The sequence below is a fragment of the Mytilus californianus genome, unplaced genomic scaffold (genome assembly GCF_021869535.1).
Source record: "Mytilus californianus isolate M0D057914Y unplaced genomic scaffold, xbMytCali1.0.p SCAF_5, whole genome shotgun sequence".
NCBI lineage: Eukaryota > Metazoa > Mollusca > Bivalvia > Mytilida > Mytilidae > Mytilus > Mytilus californianus.
The window spans coordinates 3715913-3740697 of NW_026262701.1; the positions used below are offsets into that span (position 1 = coordinate 3715913).

Consider the following 24785-nt stretch of genomic DNA (forward strand, 5'->3'; position numbering starts at 1 on the left):
GTACGGTTGGCTATAATAACATACATTCCTTCTATTTGGAACTATGGTTGATAGTTTTCATATTGGCCATAATACCAAAAAGTAAAATCACAAAAATACTGAACTCCGAGGAAAATTCAATCGGAAAGTCCCTAATCACATGGCAAAATCAAATGACAAAACACATCAAACGAATGGACAACAACTGTCATATTCCTGACTTGGTACAGGCATTTTCAAATGTAGAAAATGGTGGATTGAACCTGGTTTTATAGCGCTAAACCTCTCACTACTCCCTATTTATATATTGCTAATAATTTCATCCTACATTACTTGCAGAATTTTATGGACAAAAATTTCTATAAATTTAAGGGTCATATATGTTTTTGTGTAGAATTATCGTCCATTTTTAGATACAAATCCTTGAAAGACTGAACAAATAGAATTAGATTTGAAAATTGCAGTGATAACGTATAAATTTTTTTGGCACATTTTATAAGTTAAATATTTAATTTCATTAATATATTTGTTGATAACAGCAAGGAAAAGATGAACATTATAGAAGAGTAACATTTAATATTTCTATTAAATTACTAGAACTGTACACTGTTAACCAAAATACATAACCCCGTTTACAGTTTTTTATGATGCATTGTACATTTGAAAATTATACTTCATATTTAACGTAAAAAAACCACAGTTGTTTCATCCACCATTTTCTACATAAACAAATGCAGGTACCAAGTCAGGAATATGACAGTTGGTCTACATTCGTTTGATGTGTTTGAGCTTGTGATTTGGCCATTTGTTTAGGAACTTTCCGTTTAGAAGTTTCTTCGGAGTTCCGTTTTTTTCTATTGAGTATTGTGTTAAACATATTTTGCATCAATATCTTTTTTAAACTCTTTATAAAATGAAGAACATGATCACGGAGTTCCATATGCATTTTCCTGAAGGGGTTTGGTTTTGGGGTAACGAAACCTTAGCAATTTTGTAAGCATATTGTTTTTTTAAAGTTTGTTATGATATTGCGTTGAAACTATTACAGAGACAAGAGACTAGCAAGAACAATAATATATCTTTTGGATAACGCAATTTTCGATAAAAAAATAGATATTATTCTTGTGTTAATTTTATGCAAAGTGCCAAGTGAGTTATACAGGCTTCTAATGTTGTCTTTAGCTTTTATATATTATTTTGAAGCCCTGAAGTTGATGAGATTTTTTTCTTTCTTTTTCAGGAGAAACCCTTGGCATTGGATGATATAAACGGAAAAAAAAACAAATTTGAAGTAATATTGATTTCTTTATCAACATAAAACTAATGGTCGTGAACAACTGATGAAGATCTTAATACGTGCAATAATATTGGAAAAAGTAAAACTATAAACTTGATTGGTATCAATTAAAACCAACAAGATGGCATCACTTTCACCAGAAGAAGAAAACTATGTCAGACTGAACTTGTTACTAACAGGAATTTATCCTCGTGCAGTGCGGACCCTATTTGATTATGAATTTGCTCCAACTTGTCTTGATACTACACTTAAGAAGGAGTTCAACAAACTTAAAGACCTTCAGAAGAAGCGTGTAATTAACCAGTCGCAGTGGAACTTACTTACCCCAAGATTTCCTGGTAAGTACAAATAAACCGGGTTATTGCTTTACTTACTCAGTCTTTAAGATGTCTACGTTGTGTTTTTAGTATCAGGTAAGATTTTCTAGAACCTTGCAGTATTTAACAAAATATAATGTGCATGTCAAAATTCATCAGGAGTCTGAAATGTTGAAAAAGAGATGCGAAAATAAATAAATAAAACAGTTACAAAGACAACAACTTACGATGTTGCTTATATGAACAGAAGATGTTGTTTTTAATAAATTGAATTAAAAATATACATAAACGAACATTTAATGTAAATTAGAATTGGATATGTTCAGAACTCATAAATGAAGGTGCAATCAGTTTGGGTTTTTTTTTTCCATTTAGATAACATTGTATGCTGACTGCTACAACTTGTAGCTTTTGTTGGTAATTGTTCGCACACAATTTGAATCCTGGGATCTATGATAATTTTATTACCATATATATTCTGGACATTCTTTTTTAGCTCACCTGGTCAATAGGGCCAAGTGGGGTTTTCTCATCACTTGGCGTCCGTCGTCCGTCAACCCGGTTGTTGGGTTGCTGCCCCTAAATTGGTAATTGTGAGGAATTTTGCAGTTTTTGGTTATTATCTTGCATATCATAATAGATGGGGATTAACTGTAAACAACAAAATTGTTCAGCAAAGTTAGATCTACAAATAAGTCAACATGACCACAATGTTCAATTGACCCCTTCAGGATATATTACCGTTCGAAGTAAATTTTTCACAATATTTCTTAAAATTTTGCAAATTTTTACAAAAAAACTACTCCTCTGAATCTACTGGGCCAAATTGTATCAAACTTTGCCTAAATCATCCTGATGGTATCTACATTGTAGTTAACAAAATATATTCGATGAGGCCGCCATGCCTAAAAATAGAAAATGGGTGTAAAATGAGTTTTTTGGCTTATATCTCTGAAACTAAAGCATTTACAGAAAAATTTGACGGGAATAAAAATTTTCATCAGGTTAATCTCTATCTGCCCTGAAATTATCAGACGCATAAGACAATCTGTTGAAGGGTTGCTGCCCAAGAATTTGTATTTTTAAGGAAATTTTGCAGTTTTTCGGTTCTTATCTTGAATATTATAATAGATAGTGATAAACTGTAAACAGCAAAATTTTTCAGCAAATTAATATTTACAAAGTCAGCATGACCAAAATGGTCAATTGACCCTTTAGAAGCATCTTCGCTAGCCAAAGGTTACGATCCACTGCCCTCCTCTCCACCCTTGGCAGATTAAGCCAACATTTGTGATAACAATGTTGCGCCATCTATCGGTAGATTAAATTCACGCCCATTCCGAATACATTATTCTTGACCAATGGTAGCACCTGAACTCTTCAATTTGGAGGTGAAAACACGGTAGCGTCTAGATTCTACACACTTGGTAAAACAGGAAACGAAAATATACGTTGACATTCATGCATTTATGCAAGAAACATACACAGGAACTTCTATTAGTTGGTTAAAAACATTCAAATTGTCACTAAATATAGTCGTATGTTTAAGGATGTAAAGACTTGTTGCACAATAATCACGTGGCAATTGTTTACATACACTTTCTACATTTACACGTGATCATGTTATAGGCGCTTTTTGATTGGAAGCAGCGAATTTCGACTGCAACCAATGAAAATCATTACCTTGTGTCTCCGAAATTCTATCTCAATCTGCCAAGGGTGGAGAGGAGGGAAGGGGATCGTAACCCTTGGCTAGCGAAGATGCTTTAGAAGTTATTGCCCTTATAGTCAATTTTTAACAATTTTTTGTAAATTTTTGTTATCTTTTGCAAATTTCTTCTCTGAAACTACTGAGACAAATTTAACCAAACTTAGCTACTATCATCATTAAAGTATCGTGTTAAAAAAATGTGTCAGATAACCCCACCTACCAACCAACATGGCTTACATGGCTTAAAATAGAACATAGGGGTAAGATTCAAGTTTTGTCTATAATTTTTTAACCTTTATAAATAGTGAAAATCTAAAAGAAACAAATATGTTCAGAATAATGAGCTCTACCAATTGTCCGTATATGTCAAAACTGTTTGACAAATTCTTATAGGAGTTATGGCCTATAAATGACAAACATTTTTTTTTCATTTTTGCCTATTATCATGAGAATTATGATATTTAGAAAGAAAATTTTGTTTCTGTTATGTCTCATATGATTTAAATTATAATAGAAAAATAAACACTTTAAATCACAGAAACGATCAGCAAGGCAAGATCTATTAATAAGTCAAAGAAACTAAACAGACTAAAAACTCAGTAATACAAGATCAACAAAATAGAGATTTTTGTCATAAGGTATATTCTCGTCTACAATGTTGGAGAGTGCGCTTAATGGATGATATACCCATAGACCAAGGTGAGCGACACAGGCTAGTGTTTTATAATAAAGTACATAAGAAATCTAACAAACTCCTCGAGATCCTGCTAAAATTATGTATCATTATTTCCCCTAGATTCTCCAGATTCCAAGAACTTTGATGTTACTCTAATGATATTACTACTTAGAAATCTCACAACAATAGCCCCTCCTCATGGAGGGTATGACAATCTACCTTCATCATCAGAAACAACACCTGCTGCTGACCTGGCCAGAATAAAGTATTACAGAAATGTCCTCTCTCATCTTGATGATGGTAAAATAGAGAATACCGAGTTCTCCGCAGCATGGGATGATATTACTGGTGTAAGCAGCATTTAATTCATATTTTTCTAGTTCACATTTTTTGTTATGGTCATGATAATATAATTCTGTGTTATATATATTGAACAGCGGGATACTACTATTGCCTTAAATTATAAATAAGACATCGGGAAATTACAAAAGAGCTTTCGATAGATATAAGATGATGTGGTATGAGTGCCAAGGAGACAACTCTCCATAGTCACATTTTGTAAAAGTAAACCATTCTAAAGTGTATTTAGTTAATACAGCATTTTCACTTATTGCCCTCACTCGGTATTTTTTTTTATCTTTCTAACGTACGCTTTTTTTATTTATGTTTAAACATCATGATCTGATATAGCGGAGGGGTGAAAATTGAAAAAGACGCATAGTTAACGAGTTCAAATCACCTGAATGCACCCATGAAATTTTAATGTCTGAAATAGTCTAACGATTATTCAACTTTAGAAAAAAATTTGTCGTAAATGTCATATGTGGTGCAATGACGTTAAATGGTTTTGAACTGATCAAAATTTGTTGTTATATGTGAGACAGATATTCCTAAACAGTCAACCAAATCATAGTGGCAGTCGGAAAACTGTTGAAAGGGAACATAAACTCTACCAGGAAACTTTGGTTCAAAAGCTTCATTTCTTTAAAACCTTTATAGATTTGGAAAATTATTTGACGCACAAATGCCAATACCACTAACATCTGTTTTGTCACAATTACTGTTCGATAGAAGTTATTGAACTAAAACCATGATTTTTATTTATTTTTCATTTACCTGATCATCTAGGGCAAAGGAAGCGTTTGCTAACATGTTGCTGTCCGTATTCGTCACATTTAACTTTTAATAAATCTTCATCTCAGAGGCACTTAGCGAAACATGTTAAAAATCAGAATAAGATGATGGCTTATCACTATTTTGTTTTTTATCGAACAGAAACACATTGCTACCACTTATAAAAAAACATTAGATACGACTGTGGTCTTTGCCTTGCATCTTAATAACTTAAGTTCTATAAAAAATTATAATTTTGTGGATACTACTGTTAGAGATAGATATAAACATAAAGATGTCAAAAGTGAAATAACTTCGATTAACATTTTTTCAAAGAGTTTTGCCAATTGGAAACATTAATTATAATGAAAATTGCATAGTAAGCGCTCTCACGTAAACGATTATTGCATATAGTTTTTTTAATTATCAGCAATTTTTTTTCGAAATAAAGTTTGAAATTGAGTGGCGATCATTTTTTAAAGAGAAATGCCGTTTTGAATATTATCCATATTGAAAATTGAATTGTAAGCGTCTCTCCTGTACACTATTGTTAGATAATTATTAAATTCACATCTATAACAGCAATATCTCGAACAAGTTTCACATCAATACCGATCAACTATTTTCAAATAGGTATATCTTTTGGAAATATGAATTATATGAAAAATTGCATTATAACCCCATTATTATCTTTTTTAGTTATTGTCGTTCGACAGATAAAATATGTACTACGCAGGTCGTATGTTATCGGCTTTGAACTAGCTGCCAGAAGTTCTCTTAGATATTATGTACTTTTTTTCTTTTAAAATAATTCATTGCGGCCTAACTATCACGTATAATTAGCTCCATTATCTACAAATGCAATCTGACCCTATCACATATAATTACCTCTGTTAGCTCCAATATCTAGAAATGTTATTTGACCAAACAATTAAATATGGCCTAACTATCACTTATACTTACCTCCGTTAGCTGTAATGTCTAGGAATGTTATCTAACCAAACTACTCAGTGTGACGGATGGATGAACTCCCTGTCCGGGTTGTGCCTTCTTTTGTTGTTTTTCTGTTGTGTACCAATAAAAATAAAATTGAGAATGGAAATGGGGAATATGTCAAAGAGACAACAACCCGACCAATCTAATTAATTGAGCCATTTTCAACTGATTTGTTTTAAGTTTGTTCGTATGTTGAAATGCCACACCACTGTCCTAGGTGAGGTGCACCAGCAAACAATGTTAACCTCGCCACATTCATTAAGTTCCTGTTCCAAATCAGGCGCCTGTAATTCAGTGGTTGTCGTTCGCTGCAATATATCACATTTGTTGTTCATTTATTGTTGTGTACATTAATCAGATTGTTAGTTTTTTTTCATGAATTGTCTCACTTTTGTAATTTCGGGGCCTTTTGTAACTTAATGTAGCAGGAGCAATTCTGCTTGAGATTCGGGGATGCGGACCACAGCTTGCAGATTTCTTCTCAAGTTGAAAAAAGGTTAAACAGGAATTGATGTATTTTCCATTAGTACCACAATTTCACAAATAAAAAAAAAGCAACGATAACCAAATTAATTTACTTTGGAGAGGCATATGGATAAATTTGGGCTAGTTCGTTTTATATTTTAAAGTGTGGATGCATCATTTCAAAGTCTTATTGCATTTTAATTGATGTTTTAGCGATTGTAAGTAATAAGATTTCTATAAAAAGCAAACCTCGTAAATCAAAGAATACAATTCTTGATTGAAAACATATTTGTTACGTTTGTAGGACGTGTTTTTCAACAGACTGTCGGATTTCAAATTGGAACCAATTGCGCCCCTCTTCTTGCCGACTTGTTTCTTTATTTTTATGAGGCTGACTTCAAACCGGAACTTCTTAAAGGATACTACAGATACAATTAAGTCTGCCTCCTATCTTGACTTACATCTAGAAATTGACAATGATGGTCGCCTGAAAACAAAACTTTACAACAAAAGAGATGATTTCAGCTTCCCAATTGTGAACTTTCCATTTCTATGTAGCAACATTCCAGCAGCGCCTGCATACGGAGTATATATCTCCCAATTGATACGATATTCCCGGGCTTGTGTTTCCTATCATGATTTCCTTGTTAGAGGATTGATGCTCACAAGGAAGCTATTAAACCAAGAGTTCCAAATGGTGAAGTTGAAATCATTCCTTCGTAAATTTTACGGACGCCTTCACGAGTTGGTTGACCGTTATGGAATAACCTTTTTACAGATGATATCGGATATGTTCCTTATGTCGTTACTACAATACCCTTCCCTTTTCACGAATGTGACTTACCGAATTAGACTATTTACCGGATTTGTAATAACATAAGCAACACGACGGGTGCCACATGTGGAGCAGGATCTGCTTACCCTTCCGGAGCACCTGAGATCAGCCCCAGTTTTTGGTGGGGTTCGTGTTGCTTAGTCTTTAGTTTTCTATGTTGTGTCATCTGTACTATTATTTGTCTGTTTGTCTTTTTATTTTTGGCCATGGCGTTGTCAGTTTGTCTTCGATCTATGAGTTTGACTGTCCCTCTGGTATCTTTCGTCCCTCTTTTACATAATCCTCGTTTCTTATTTTGTGGGCTCCAACTGTCACGACACAATAGTCCCTTTGAAGTGTAAGCGAAAAACAAGAAAAAATGTCGTTTAAGTAACGGCTCTTATGTGCCTCTCTTTCATGAAAAATTTTAATTATTTTAATATTTAAATTCTTCATGTAATTTTGTTCATGATTTTATGAAAAATGTTCACTCATTCATACTTCTGTGTAAAATTGTAGGCCATTAGTAGATTAGGTGGGCAACATATGAATCTCGAGTGTGATAAGCTGCGAACCAAAACACTTGACCAAAGTAATCGAGAGATAATGCTAGACATCAAGCATTCAAATGATGAAATAAGGGAATTGAAACAGTCAGTAGACGGTTTGAAAAAATATAGTGAAGATACAGTACCCTGGAATGTTAGAGGTAAGCCTATTTTGATTTATGTGGGAAAGTTTCTGCGAGGAAAATCGCAGAATTACTATCTGTTTGCGGCAGCATAAACTATTGAAGCTTTATAATTAAGAAGGCAGAAGACTTGTATGTTTCATGCCTTGTATGCGGTTGCTTGTTTTACGAATTTTCCGACTGTCATATGTCCATTGTCCTGGTTGAAATTGTTTTTGTTTTGTCATGTAAAATACACATTGTTTATGTGTAAAGGGATTTATATAGTTGGTATATGTGATCCTTGTAAGGTCTTAACGTCCGTCAATCAAGGTTTGTCCGGTCTTGACTTCATTTCGTGGTTAGAGATCAATGTCGAGTTTTAGTGGTCAAATCATCTTTATTTGGTGTATTGAATTATCGTAAGACATGTCTGACTGACAGGCTTTATCTTATCTCAACCTCAGTTCCTGATCCTGGTATCTATGATGAGCTTATTTTCATGGTTCATTATTTGTCAATCGTACGTTTGTGTAGTTCTTTTGTTTCAAGATACTATAGGCTGTCTTCTAACTATATTTGTTTACGGAAGGATTGTATGATATGCATGTCTTATTGGCAGGGTTCATCTGATATTGCCCTATTTTTTATGGTTTACTGGTCAATGCTTAATTAAATAATTATTTCTTTTTCACATGCTTTCATCAATTAGCTGACAAAATGAGGTGTTCAGTATGAATGCGATCATGAGAATTCAGGCTGGCAAATATTTAGCCATCGCCCTCTTGTGCTTACTCCTAACTGAACAATAGTTTTCCTGTGAAACACAAAAGTGGTAATCACAAAGCCCTGTAAATATTAGTTTGCCAGGTTAATTTCATGTAGTGTCAGAGTTTACACTAGAAAGACATTGTAAACACCTTTCAATACTTGTGTCAACTTTATTAATGTTACTCAGATTTCTTGGGAGGTCATGCATGATACTTATTTACAAAAGAGATTAAAACTGGGTAGTTATTGTTAATTCCATGGAATGTTAGATGTCAACAATCACTTTGAAATAAATCTAGACTTCAACAGTTGAAGTTACTTTTGATTTGTAACTATAATTATAAATGAGAGTATAGGGTTAATGATTAATGCCAGAAAAATAAACATAAGCTCATTAGTTAACACTTTGTATATTGAAAATCAAATTGTAGGTCATCATTGATTCCTTTGTATGTTAGATGTTTACGCTTTTAACATAGGCTTTGAAGTTTTTAAATGGAAAAATTCGCACGTAGATTTTTGTTGATATCATGGTATGTTGGCAGTTAAATTTTTTTAAATGATTTTTTACACCATGTTGAGTTAAATGTTAAAATGTGGAGGCTTTTGGTCCAATAAAAAAAACACTACTTACAATCAACTTTACGATGTGTTTATCAATTACTAGCTTTTAAAAACATTGCTTGAAATTGAACACTTTCTGTCATGTGATGTTGTCGTTTTGGTGTTGTGTTTGACGTTGCCATAAAAGCGGGTGGTTTGGCATGCCACAAAACCAGGTTCAACCCACCATTTTTTTCTTAAAATGTCCTGTACCAAGTCAGGAAAATGGCCATTGTTATATTATAGTTCGTTTCTGTGTGTGTTACATTTTAATGTTGTGGTTTTTGTTGTGTCGTTGTTCTCCTCTTATATTTGATGCGTTTCCCTCAGTTTTAGTTTGTAACCCGGATTTGTTTTTATCTCTATCGATTTATGAGTTTCGAACAACGGTATACTACTGTTGCCTTTATCTTATAATATACATGAATCATAAGTTTAACACGAACAAGCACAACACAGCAACAGCAACACTATGAATTTAAAAACAAATCATACACAGAGGGCATCATATGGTATTTAATAAAATACAAGCTAATATACAACAAAAGAAGTTCCTAATAAATGAACTCATAATAGATAACAGGATTGAAATTTGTACACCAGATAGTCTACAAAGATACAAACTCATCAGTGGTGCAATTGTTTCTAGTGTAACAAGTTATCGTATTTCATTAAGAACAATAAACATTCAAATGTAACTTGAGATCCCACTTGCAGGTTCAGTACAACGATTAAATCTAAGACAGACAATATTGTAAAAAGTAAAATCACAAAAATACTGAACTCCGAGGAATATTCAAAACGGAAAGTCCCTTATCAAATGGCAAAAACAAATGATAAAACACATCAAACGAATGGACAACAACAGTCATATTCCTGACTTGGTAAATGCATTTTCAAACGTAGAAAATGGTGGATTAAACCTGGTTTTATAGCGCTAAACCTGTCACTTGTATGACAGTTGCATCAAATTCAATTATACTTACAACGATGCGTGAACAAAACAGACATAGCATTGTCACAATATGGGTACAGCAGTCATCACTGTGTCACAATCTCAAAGCAAACACACATTTAAAGAAGAAGCATAAAAAGCATCTTTCAAATTTAACAACCACATTCATTGCTTACTTATATATGTATTATAAATCAACCAATAAAGGATTGAAATATTTAAAAGAGGGACGAAAGATACCAGAGGGAAGTCAAACTCATAGATCGAAAACAAACTGACAACGCCATGGCCAAAAATTAAAAAGACTAACAGACAAATAATAGTACAGATGACACAACATAGAAAACTAAAGACTAAACAACACGAACCCCACCAAAAACTGGGGGTGATCTCAGGTGCTCCGGAAGGGTAAGCAGATCCTCCTCCACATGTGGCACCCGTCGTGTTGCTTATGTTATTACAAATCCGGTCAATAGTCTAATTCGGTAAGTCACATTCGTGAAAAGGGAAGGGTATTATAGTAACGACATAAGGAACATATCCGATATCATCTGTGAATCGGTTATTCCATACGGTCAACCAACTCGTGATGGCGTCCGTAAAGTTTACGAAGGGATGATTTCAACTTCGCCATTTGGAACTCTTGGCTTAATAGCTTCCTTGTGAGCAGCAATCCTCTATCAAGGAAATCATGATAGGAAACACCACCCGGGAATATCGTATCAATTGGGAGATATATACTCCGTATGCAGGCGCTGCTGGAATGTTGCTACATAGAAATAGAAAGTTCACAATTGGGAAGCTGAAATCATCTCTTTTGTCGTAAAGTTTTGTTTTCAACCGACCCTCATTGTCAATTTCTAGATGTAAGTCAAGATAGGAGGCAGACTTAACTGTATCTGTAGTGTCCTTTATCTCTAGTTCGATGGGATAGATTCGTTCAACATAGTCACCAAATTTTGTATTATTTAGTGAGAGAACATCATCTATATAGCAAAACGTAGAGTTAAAGGATATTGCTAACTTCTTATCTTTCTTCCTAAGAAGTTTCTGCATGAAGTCAGCCTCATAATAATAAAGAAACAAGTCGGCAAGAAGAGGGGCACAATTGGTTCCCTTTGGAATTCCGACAGTCTGTTGGAAAACATGTCCTCCAAACGTAACAAATATGTTGTCAATCAAGAAATCAAGCATCTTGATAATGTCAGTTTCAGAGAATTTTTTGTTTGAATCAGAGTGATTCTTTACAGAGAGAGTCTTAGATTGTATGTACTGTAAAAGATCTTTGGAATTTTTTAGTATCCACATCTGATTCACGCTACCTCTAGAATAGGCAATTTCACAATAACTTTGGAGCCCGGCTTTGATTGCTGATAAAATAGATGTTAATAATTTAGAAAGAGGTTTCGTGGAGCACTTGGAAGACCCAGCAATATACCGTTGTTTGTAAGGACACTTATGTAGTTTAGGTATCCAATACAGTGATGGAAGATCCAGTTCTTCATCTTTGGTTGAAATTCCAAAGGAACATAGAACAGACCTATGATTATCCAGGATTTCCTCTTTGGTAAGTGTCGTGAGGGTATATGTTGAGTTTCCAAGTGAATTGTCAATACCTAATTCATTTATCAAGCATTTTATGTAATGATATTTACACACAAAAACAATGTTGTTTGGGGCTTTATCTGCGGGGACAACAACATATTTGTCATGGAGGTAGGACAAGTGTTTTGCAACATTTGGGTCTTTAAAAATTGATGTAGCGTGGGTATTGATTTGCCCATTTAGTTTCTTAATTCGGATTTGTAACAACGACCTCACAGCCTTAATCCATTCAGAAATAGTATCTACGTCTTCTTTCTCGCGTTTAGCCCATTGCCAGGCATAATCCTCGACTGAATCCATCAGTATTTTGAAGTTGTATTTCCAATTGATGGATTTAGGCTCACGATATTTCGGACCTTTGGATGAAAAATTTCGTAGAGAAGTGTTATTGACAATGTTGAGGTCTCCGGTAATAACGTGGCCAGCCGGATTATATGTGAATTGGGAACTAGTCCTGTGACTGCATTCACATCTACGTAATGTTTTGTTTATAGGCTTTGAATGTATCCATGTCTCCACTTGTTATAAATCTATACCAAAAATATTTATATTTTCAAAATGTGCGATCTAGATAGGACTAAAATAGATATTGAATTTTATGGTTAATTCAAAATAAAGTTTAGATTAACTAAGATGAGCATGTGCCATGCTATACTGTTCAAACTACTTTGCAGGACGTTATAGTTTCTACTTTAAAACTTTAAAAACTTGTCTAAGATACCGTTCCGTTAGTTGATGTAGTCGGATGTTTGGTTTCGTCATTTTTCAGCTTTTTGAATTAACGATGGAATAGGATAAAGTTAAAGGTACACAAACTCATACGCTCACTTTACACAGATTGTAGTACCGGACAAGAACAAACTCCTCTTGACATGTCACATTTACTGGTGATAAATTAAAATGATTTCACTTATAAACATGAATAAAATAATTATCAGGTTTGATAAAGTTATACTATTAACTACTCAATAACGAAATTGAAAAGGGAATTAAACTGACCTTGGCATTGATCGAACAGTTTCCTCCTTAGTCTTCATAGTATATGGTGCAGAAAAATTGGTACCGTTTATGTTATTACGCACCATAATAGAGAATACATTGATTAAAAAGCATTGCTCCAAAACACTGATTTCGTAATGCAGGCTTCTGTTTTAGGACATGAAATACGAGTTTAATTTAGTCATGGGCATTTTTTTTCAGTAAATTTAGACCTGCTGCCAATGATTCCCATTTAATAATAAGTTTCATAGCAGGATATTTCCTTCATGAAAAGTGAATATTATACATAAAAAGTGTAAAGGGAAATTATCAGTAAAGGATAATTTATTTGTTACAGAGGGAACCATGGGTTGATAAAAATAAAGTTGAAACTTGATTATGTAAACATTTTTATTGTATTATAGAACAAATCAAGCAGATACTTGAAGACTGGAAGAAAAATGATCAAATGTATATAAACACCAATGGAGCAGACTACGCACTGAAATGTATAAAGGAGAAGAGTTGTGTAACTATAACTGCAAGTTCTGGTGTAGGGAAGACAGCCACTCTCCGACATGTAGCTTTACAGATGGCAGATGAGGGATACGATGTTCTCTTGGTTAATGATCCAGGTGACATTGTCAAATTTTACAATCCAAAGCAGAAAACATTGTTTGTGATTGATGATTTATGTGGAAACTATTCTTTTAACCAGATTGACATGAAAATGTGGGAACCTGTGATGGAACGTTTAGAGGACATTCTCCAAAAACAAGTGGCAAAGATTATTATTGCATGTCGATTACAGGTGTACCAGGATAACAAGTTTGAAACTTTATCTTTATTTAAGTCATGTGTCTGTAACCTGTTATCAGAGACATTATGTTTGTCGAAGACTGAAAAATGGTTAATTGCTGAGTTATATCTCACAACAAAAGCTCCTATGGTTACTGAATATTATGATTTATATGATTGTTTTCCCTTGATATGTAAACTGTACCATGACAAATCTGATATGGATATTACAAACTTTTTTCAAAATCCATTTTCAGTTTACGAAGCACAGATTGAGAAGCTACAAAAAAAAGGATGTTATGCAAAATATGGTGCTTTGGCTTTGTGTGTCATGTTTAACAACAGAATAAATGAAGAAATATTGACCGACGAAGTAGACGAAGAAATATTAGCTATCATTGAAAACACATCTGAGGCATGTAGACTCGACAAAGGGACATCGAGACTTATCTTTAAAGATGAACTCGATTCATTAATGCAAACATACATAAAAAAAGAAAAAAATATTTATAAAAGTATACATGACAAAGTATTTGACTTTCTAACCTTTCATTTTGGACAAAAAATAGTGCAATGCTTAATTAAGCATTCACATAAAAGGTTGATCAGTGAAAGATTTATATTTGAAAAACAAGAGGATTCTGACCAGTTCATAATAGTTGTGCCTACACAGTTCCATCAAATTTACATGGAAAGGATGGTTAACGACTGGTCAAAGGGAATAGTTAATGAAGTTTTTTGTAATACAAATATGAACAGTCCTCAATTCAGGAACAGATTTTTATGTTTTTTGAATGGCCTTGATATATCTTACCAGAGACAGTTAGCACATACCTGTGATGTGGAAAACCAAGATACTGCACTGTTACTGTCTTGTTTTGATGGCGATATTCCTATGATTCAATGGTGCTTTAAACATAATGTTGATTGTAATCAATATAGAAATGATGAGACAACCCCTATGGAGATAGCAGTCCAACAAGGACATACAGAAATAGTAAGGATGTTGTTAGACAGAGGAGTAGATTACAATAAATGTAACAATGATGGTTGGTCACCTATAATGACTGCTTGTAGCAATGGTTATACAGATATATTTAATATATTGTTAGACAAAGGAACAGAGTACAACGAATGTCACAAAAACGGTTGGTCTCCTGTAATGATGGCTTGTGGATATGGGCATTCAAAAATAGTAAAAATCTTTTTAGAAAATGGCGTTGATTTTAATAAATTTGACAGAAACGAGGCTTCGCCTTTAATGGCTGCTTGTTACAATGGACACACAGATATAGTTAGAATGTTGTTAGCCGCAGGAGTGGAGTATGACGAATGTAACAATTATAATTGGTCACCTCTCTTGTTTGCTTGTGAAAAAGGACACACAGATATAGTTGGGATGTTGTTAGATAGAGGAGCAGATTATAATAGATGTAACAAATATGAGCGTTCAGCTTTAATGTTTGCTTGTGATAAACGTTTTAGGACAGGAAAGTCAGCTATACAAATGGCAGCATATTATGGACACACGGAAACAGTGATCATGTTGTTAGACAGAGGAGCCATTTATAATAATTGGTCATCTGTAATGTATGCTTGTGCATATGGAAATACAGAGATAGTGATGAAGTTGTTAAATAAAGGAACGGAATTCGATGAATTTAATGATGATGGTCAATCACCTTTAAATTTAGCTTGTACATATGGACAAACAGATATAGTAAGGATGTTGCTTGACAGAGGAGCAGATTGTAATAAATGTAGTAAATATGAGAGTTCAGCTTTAATGTTTGCCTGTTTAAAAGGATACCAAGAAATAGTAAGGATGTTGTTAGATAGAGGAGCAGATTGTAATATGTGTGATAAAGATGAGAAGTCACCTTTAATTTTTGCCTGTGAAAGAATATACACAGGAAAACTAAAGATGGTGTTTAAAATAGAAGCCGATTACAAAAATTATTATGCAGTTGAAAGGTTTGCCTGTTATAAAAACTACACAGAAATAGTAAGGATGTTGTTAGATAGAGGGGCAAATTATAATAAATGTGATAAAGACGAAAAGTCACCTTTAATGCTTGCCTGTAGTAATGAATGTACAGAGATAGTAAAGATTTTGTTAGACAGAGGATCAGATTCTGATAAACGGGATATAGATATGTGGTCACCTGTAATGTTTGCCTGTGATAAAGGATACACAGAAATAGTGATGATGTTGTTAGAAAGTGGAGCAGATTGTAATACATGTGATAAAGACGAGAAGTCACCTTTAATGCTTGCCTGTTATAATGGATCCACAGAGATAGTAAAAATGTTGTTAGATAGAGGAGCAGATTGTAATAAATGTAATAAAGATGAGAAGTCACCTTTAATGTTGGCATGTGATAAAGGATACACAGAAATAGTAAAGATGTTGTTAGATAGAGAGGCAAATTGTAATAAATGTGATAAAGATGAGATGTCACCTTTAATGTTTGCCTGTGATAAAGGATACACTGAAATAGTAAAAACGTTGTTAGATAGAGAGGCAGATTGTAATGAATGTGATAAAGATGAGTTGTCACCTTTAATGCTTGCCAGTAATAAAGGATACACAAAAACAGTAATGATGTTGTTACAAAGAGGAGCAGATTGTAATAAATGTGATAAAGATGAGAAGTCACCTTTAATGTTGTCATGTGATAAAGGATATACAGAAATAGTAAAGATGTTGTTAGAAAGTGGAGCAGATTGTAATAAATGTGCCCAATGTGGGTGGTCCCCTCTTATCTTTGCCTGTTATAAAGGATACACAGAAATAGTAAAGATGTTGTTAGATGGAGGGGCATATTATAATAAATGTGATAAAGATGAGAAGTCACCTTTAATGCTTGCCTGTTATAAAGGATACACAGAGATAGTAAAGATGTTGTTAGACAGAGGAGCAGATTCTGATGAATGTGATAAAGATATGTGGTCACCTTTAATGCTCTCCTGTGGTAATGAATGCATGGAAATAGTAAAGATGTTGTTAGATAGAGGAGCAGATTGTAATAAATGTAATACAGATAAGATATCACCTTTAATGCTTGCCTGTGATAAAGGATACACAGAAATAGTAAAGATGCTGTTAGATAGAGGAGCAGATTGTTATAAATGTGATAAAGATGAGGAGTCACCTTTAATGTTGGCATGTGATAACGGATACACAGAAATAGTAAAGATGTTGTTAGATAGAGGAGCAGATTGTAATAAATGTAATACAGATAAGATATCACCTTTAATGCTTGCCTGTGATAAAGGATACACAGAAATAGTAAAGATGCTGTTAGATAGAGGAGCAGATTGTAATAAATGTGATAAAGATGAGATGTCACCTTTAATGCTTGCCTGTGATAAAGGATACACAGAAATAGTAATGATGTTGTTAGATAGAGGAGAAGATTGTAATAAATGTAATACAGATGAGAAGTCACCTTTAATGTTTGCCTGTTTTGAAGGATACACGGAAATAGTAAGGATGCTGTTAGATAGAGGAGCAGATTGTAATAAATGTAATACAGATGAGAAGTCACCTTTAATGTTGTCATGTGATAAAGGATACACAGAAATAGTAAAGATATTGTTGGATAGAGGAGCAGATTGTAATAAAAGTGGTCAAGATGGGTGGTCACCTCTTATCTTTGCCTGTTATAAAGGATACACAGAAATAGTAAGGATGTTGTTAGAGAGCGGAGCAGATTTTAATAAATGTAATAAAGATGTGTATTCACCTTTGATATTTGCTAGTAATAGAGGATACACAGAGATAGTTAAGATGTTGTTAGATAGAGGGGCAGATTGTAATAAATGTGATAAAGATGAGAAGTCATCTTTAATGTTTGCCTGTTTTGAAGGATACACGGAAATAGTAAGGATGTTGTTAGATAGAGGGGCAGATTGTATTACATGTGATCAAGTTGGGTGGTCACCTCTTATATTTGCCTCTTTTAAAGGATGCACAGAGATAGTAAAGATGTTATTAGATAGAGGAGCAGATAATAATAAATGTGATAAAGATGAGAAGTCACCTCTAATGTTTGCCTGTTGTAATGGATCCACAGAGATAGTAAAGATTTTGTTAGAAAGAGGAGCAGATGCTGATAAATGTGATAAAGATATGTGGTCACCTTTAATGCTTGCCTGTGGTAATGGATACACAGAAATAGTAAGGATGCTGTTAGTTAGTGGGGCAGATTGTAATAAATGTGTTCAAGATGTGTGGTCACCTTTAATGTTGGCCTGTGATAAAGGATACACAGAAATAGTAATGATATTGTTATACAGAGGGGCAGATTGTAATAAATGGAATAGAGATCAGTGGTCACCTTTAATGCTTGCCTGTAAAAATGGATACACAGAAATAGCAATGATGTTGTTAGATAGACAGGCAGATTGTAACGATTGTTATAACGATGGGTGGTCACCTCTCATCTTTGCCTGTTATAAACGATACACGGAAATAGTAAGAAAGTTGTTAGATAGAGGAGCAGATTGTAATAAATGCGACAAAGAAGGGTGGTCACCTTTAATGTTTGCCTGTGAAGAGGGAAACGCAGAAATAGTAAGGATGTTGTTAGATAAAGGAGCAGATTATGATAAATGTGACAAAGAAGGATGGTCCCCTTTGATGTATGCTCGTAAAAATCGAAATGCAGAAATAGTAACAATGTTGTTAAGCAGAGAAGCGGATGATAATTAATTTAATAAAGATTGTCATGATTAATGTTGTCAATTACCTTTAATGTACCGAGTATATGTGTACATACATAAACAGTGATAATATTGTAAGAAAGAGGAGCAGATTATATCAAAATAACGTTCGGGCACCTGTTTTGTACGCTCGAGAATATGAAATTACAGAAATGGTAATGATATTGCTAAACAAAAGAGCAGATTTTTATCAATGCAGTATTGATGGTCAATTATTTGGCGTTTTAATGGATATATGTCTTGTATTTTTAGGAGTATTTATTTGGATAAATGTTCAATTAGAGATAACCCCGGCTTGGGTGCATGAGATGCTTGTTACTCGGTTGTTTTCAATGAAATCATTTGTAGACCTCTTTCCGTCGTCTTTTCTTTCTCTTTTCTTTTTCCTTTTTGCCATGGCTTTGTATATTTCTCTTCGGCATTTAAGTTCTGCTTGTTTCTTTTGTATCTCTCTATTTTTCAATAATATGGTATGTTGGTCCAAGAAACAAATACATTTTCAACTTTTTCGGTTCATATTTAATCTCGGCTGTCAAATATTTGTCTTTGAGCGTTACTGGTGAATGTTAATCCAGAAAAGCGCTTCGGACGCATGAAAGTATTTAACGTGTTGTTTTTACTTGGTCGATACCTCTGTTGGTAGACTATCAGTCCACGAGGGTATCATCAGCTTATTAGTCAATACTTTGGTACTGATATGATTTATAGTGTAAAATCACAAAAACACTGAACTCCGAATAAATTCAAAACGGAAAGTCCCTAATTAACGAACTATTCTAAAATTGTCTTTTTATAGATTAAGAAATTTTTAAGAAACGTTTCAACTTTCTCAGGAAAACTTTTCTATTTTTCAGGGTTTTTATGTCATATAACAATCAACTCTTTCGGTTGTCATGCAATCTCGCCTTTCGAATATTTGATATTTTTTGATAAGGAGATGTAATATGACAAAAATGAAAAGGAAACTACACCAGATAAACTGATAATAATTATCTATATTATGGAACAACTGAACTAAAAGTTCTCTTTGTATCTTTGAAATAAAAGTGACAAAATTGGGAAGAACTATGACATTATAATGTAAAACTGTAGTTTTTTTTTTATTTATTCAGACTATTAACATTTATATGAATTTGAAGGCTGATTATGATTGAGTACGTTTTTTAAGATATAAGTACTCATCCTATACATAACGGTGTAGTATAGATGTTTATACTGCAACTAGTTTTGTTTGTTTCCTAAATTTTAGTAACACAGCTATTGTTTGTGCAATGTCAATTGCATCATGGAACATTTTCTCACAATCAGGGGTTCATTAAGGGATGAAAATAAGTTTAACATTTGTGTTACAATTTAAAAAACTATCAATGAATTAATTAAAGTTGCAGTATAAAAACAATACTAGGTCTCAATGTAATGAAAATATAAACGTTTTTGTATTCGGCACAAAACTGGGAAAGGGCTCGGTAAAATCTCGCCCTTTCCCAGTTTCATAGCCTCATACAAAAAGATTAATATTTTTCTGACATTGACCTTATATTGTATATCTATATATTTTCAAATTTATATATGTATTGTTTATAATCTTACAAATTCAGCATGTTAAATTAAGCAAAAAAGTCATAGACTCTAATTTTGATACTATTCAATTTGCATTGTCTGGAGAGCCAAGTATTGTTGTTTTTTAATATTATTTAATATACCAAAAGATGGTATTTGTATTCATGTGTTTGCATTAATCTTTGCTTGTATATACAACAAATGTCACATATGTAATGATTGATCAGTATACAAATATATAATTATATAACTAAAAATGAATCTAATTAAACTGTGTACAAATGTTTTTTTTTATTTTGTTTTCCTACAAATAAAATGGTATCGTTCAAATGTATGCATAAAATATAATAACAGAAATGAAATAAAAAGAACCTTTTAACTGATTTTAATAGTTTGTTCTAATGTTGTGCTGTTACACCACTGTCTCAGGTTATGGTAAGGGTTGAGTGATCACAAATGTTTAGCTTACATTCTTTATGTTCCTGTCCTTAGTGAGGAGCCTCTAGATCAGTGATTGTTGTTTATTCAGGTCTGTCATTGGTTCATGTCTGTCATATTTGTTTTTCGTGAACTGTTTTGTTATAAATTTGGTCGTTAGTTTTCACAATTATATGGTTTCATATTTTTCATGTCGGAGCCTTTGATATACAATTCTACGGTGTGAGGTTTTCTCATCGTTGAAGGTCATACGGTTGCCTTTAATTACTGTTATTCATTTCACTTTAACTCTGGTGTAGAGTTGTCTGATTGACAATCATACCACATGTCCTTATTTTTATAATAGGTGTTGGTGTTTGAACCTCAATCGGTATTGATAAAAACTGTCATAAATAAACAGTAATTACTACAGTAAAACGACAAGCAAGGCAAGGTCAACATTCAATTGTTCACAATTTTGATCCATCTGACCTTAAATTCTATTTATACTTTCTCAAACTTTTGTCATTCATGGTTTTAGTCCGTCCGTTGTCGTTTGTCCGTTCTCCATCGTAAATTGTTTTCAAATCTTCTCAACCGAGGAGGTAAAGTGTTACCAAATGTTAGTAAAATTTACTTAAATGTTCACTACTGTACTGAGTTTAAAAGATGTATCCCAGGATTTGATCGATCAGCAAACATAGTCACTGTAGCTAATGTCAAAGGTTAAAAAAGAAGGGCGAAAGATACCAGAGGGACATTCAAACTTACAGATCGAAAATAAACTGGCAACGCCATTGCTAAAAAGACAAACAATAGTATACAAAACACAACATAGAAATTTAAAGGCTTAGCTACACAAACCCCACCAGCATATGTGGATGATCGCAGGTGCTCCGAAAGGGTAACAGATCCTGCTCCACATGTGGTAACCGTCGTTTTGCTTATGTTTAGGTCTATCTCCTTCGGAGACATCAGATGAATTGGACAACCCATTTTTGTTTTGCCTCTTAAATATCATTTTTTAGTAAAGTCAAAGTGTTTGGTTTGTATTTTAAAAACTAACGCAGTTAGTAAACATCCTTTTGGTTAATGTGTTATTTTCTGAAAAACTATTAACAAATAGAGAGAAATGTTTAATAGTAAAAATTAACAACATAATGAAATCTACAAATCAGTCAACTTAACAGAGATCTTGAAAGACCCCTTATTTAAGCTATTGTCTTATTATTATGATATTCGCTATAATACTAGAATGAATATTTCGATAGTTAAAATATTAAACAAAATGTTGAATACGAGTACGTCATCATTGACAAATCGTCAATTTACCACTGATAGGAGTAATTGCCCTTGAAAACTATTTTTCTTCTTTTTTTTTTTTGCAGAAACTATAACATGTATAAAAGAAAAAAAGAAAAAGAAAATAGCAGAAATTTTCAATTAACGGCTTATGTGACTAATTTCATTTGAAACATTTTTATCATTTTATTTTCCATGTGTTGCAGAAACTATTGTAGATAAGAAACTTTATAAAGAGTAAATATTTTAAGTACAATAAGATTGACAAATGAATATGATGGCCGAAATTGTCAACCGACTCCTTTTAGGAATTATTGTCCTTGAATGACCATATTTGCCCTACTCATGGATTGTTTGCAGTAACAAAAATTAACAGAGAACATTGTACATAGCATAACAAAAGAAATCAGCAATATAAGATTTAAGAACACGTCAACATTATTGGTATCTTGAACTGACCCCTAATTGGTGGGTGTAACGGCCCTTGTTTCTGCACAAACTATAATAGATAGATAGAAGCGATACGAAAAGCAGAAATGTTCAAAACAATAAGATATAAAAATCAGTCATCAAGTCCAAAATTGTCAACCAACTCTTTCCTGAAGTTTTTTGCATGAATAACGTTTTTTATTTTTATTTTTTTAAGAAATATCGCTAAGAAGAAACATTAAAAAGCAAACAAGATCCCTAGCCGTAGATGAGAGATTTGGAACACCGTTTTGTTATTTCTGGTTTTCAATACTTTAAACTTGGTACTAGTACTTGATGTGGCGTTTAACTTTTTTTTTAGAGCCACTCATGAGCCTAATATAGACTTTTATGTTGTGATGTTACACTATTTTTTCAGATAAGGGCGAAGGTTGGTACCTATTAAAACGGTTAAACCCGCTGCATTTGTTTGCACCTGTCCTAAGTCCTGAATCTGATGTTCAGTAGTTGTCATTTGTTGATGTGGTTCATTAGTGTTTCTCGTTTCTTGGTTTTTATATAGATTAGACCGTTGGTTTTTGCGTTTGGATGGTTTTACACGTGTAATTTGTTGACCCTTCGTAGGTTGCTGTTTAGTGTGAACCAAGGCTCCGTTTTGAAGACCGTACTTTAACCTATAATGGTTTACTTTTACAAATTGTGACTTTGATGGAGAGTTGTCTCATTGGCACTCATCTTATATGTATTGACATGATTCTTGCCAGTCTTAATTACAAGTTTGGTATCAAAATTTATATTTTAATCGTAATACAAGTTCTCGAATTGTTTTGTTTATAAACATATTCGTGGTCGTCTATGACACAGCTATTGATACATTTGAACAGCGGTATACTAAAATTTCCTTTATCTATACCTCAACGGGCGACCAAATTATGATGGCGTCTTGAAAACCTCATAACGAATGACTCTGACTACTATTAAGAACCCTCAATCTAATAGCTTTCTTGTCATCAGTAAAACTCTAGCAAGGAATCATGATACGAAACGCAAGTCCTGGAATATAAATCAGCTTTGAGATACTCTGCTAGGATATTATACATAGTAAATTACAATGGTAAAATTAAAATCATATCTTGACATGACGAAGAGTTCTCAACCTAGTCTCATTGTTAATTTTTAGATGGAAGTCTAACTTCGATAGATAAAGGCAACAGTAGTATATCGTTGTTCAAAACTCATAAATTGATTAAGAGAAAACAAATCTGGGTACAAACTAAAACCGAGGGAAACACATCAACTACAAGAGGAAAACAACAGAAACACTGAAGTGCAACAAAACAAAACGCCAACAAACATACAAACGGACTATTGGGTAACTACTGTCATATTCCTGACTTAGTACAGGACATTTTAAGAAAAAATAGGGGTAAAACCTGGTTTTATGGCTACCAAAACCACCCACTTATATGGCAATGTTAAAAAATATCAATGCTAAAATGACAACACTAAGTACAAACGCATGAACACTCAGCTCAGAGAAACGTATGAAAAATAATCTTATAGCAAGTCAGGAATATGACAGTAGTTATCCATTCGTTTTATGTGTTTGAGCTTTTGATGCTGCCATTTGATTAGGGACTTTCCGTTTTGATTTTTTGTGATTTTTCTTTTTCCAACATGTCAACATTTTAACTACAGAATAACAACGGACATTTTCCTTTAAAAACAGCACAGTACACCACAAACCACAAACTGTGACGTATTTTTGTGAAGTAAATATAATCTTGAAATTCATACAATTATATCAAACGAGATAAAAAAAAAAATACAATTATTTTCACAATACTAGTCTGAATAATTTTCATGATTTTGACAGTCTTGAAAGGCTATTTTAAATTAATGTAAACAAATCCGTCGTAATAGTCCGCTTCTCTTGGCTGCATTACCACCTAGAGGCCTGGTCTATGAAAATCGTTCTAGATAAACACAGGACTTGCACCTATCTCGATAATATTAAGCTACCAGCTCATCCAGAGAGCAATAATTAAACTCCGGGATTCCTGGCGTGCTTATGGTATAAGAAGTTCAAGCTCTTGGACCAAGTTGGAGAATCGATATAAAAGAGGAGCGAAAGATAATAGAGGGATATTCAAACTCATAGATAGAAAAATAACTGACAACGCCGTGGCTTAAAAGAATAAGACAAACAGACAAATGATAGTACACGAGACACATAGAAAACTAAGAAGACTAAGCAACATGAACCCAACCAAAAACTAGGGGTGATCTCAAACCTGATCCGGAAGTTACCTCAAGATTAGAAGCAGACTTGACTATCTGCGCTTTGCAGGTACTGATTTTTTTGTCATGCATGGATACTCCATTACCTTTGTTACCTCAGGAATAGATTACCTTAGCTGTATTTGGCAAAACATTTTGGAATTTTGGTCCTCAATTCTCTTCGGCTTCGTACCTTATTTGGCCTTTTTAGCTTTTTTTTATTCGAGCGTCACTGGTGAGTCTTTTGTAGACGAAATGCGCGTCTGGCGTAAATACAAAATTTAATCCTGGTATCTATGATGAGTCTATCTACTATTTGAC

The 24785-nt window shown here is 33.4% G+C and overlaps 1 protein-coding gene across 1 annotated transcript; it reads left to right on the forward strand.

Moving 5' to 3' along the window:
- The first annotated feature begins 1397 nt into the window (after positions 1 to 1397).
- Positions 1398 to 18573, forward strand: LOC127701793 (serine/threonine-protein phosphatase 6 regulatory ankyrin repeat subunit A-like). Its single transcript, XM_052205759.1, has 4 exons — positions 1398 to 1614; positions 4101 to 4280; positions 13376 to 13728; positions 14566 to 18573. Exons 1-4 carry the CDS (start codon positions 1398 to 1400, stop codon positions 18463 to 18465), a joined length of 4650 nt encoding a protein of 1549 aa, XP_052061719.1. The 3' UTR covers positions 18466 to 18573.
- The last annotated feature ends 6212 nt before the right edge of the window (positions 18574 to 24785 follow it).

Excerpts from the sequence above, each read along its gene's own strand:
- LOC127701793 (XM_052205759.1), top strand. The coding sequence starts at position 1,398 with ATGGCATCACTTTCACCAGAAGAAGAAAACTATGTCAGACTGAACTTG. Across the intron at positions 1,615-4,100 it reads ACTTACCCCAAGATTTCCTG|ATTCTCCAGATTCCAAGAAC; the intron begins GTAAGTACAAAT and ends TATTTCCCCTAG. Across the intron at positions 13,729-14,565 it reads AGGACATTCTCCAAAAACAA|AGACAGTTAGCACATACCTG; the intron begins GTGGCAAAGATT and ends ATATCTTACCAG.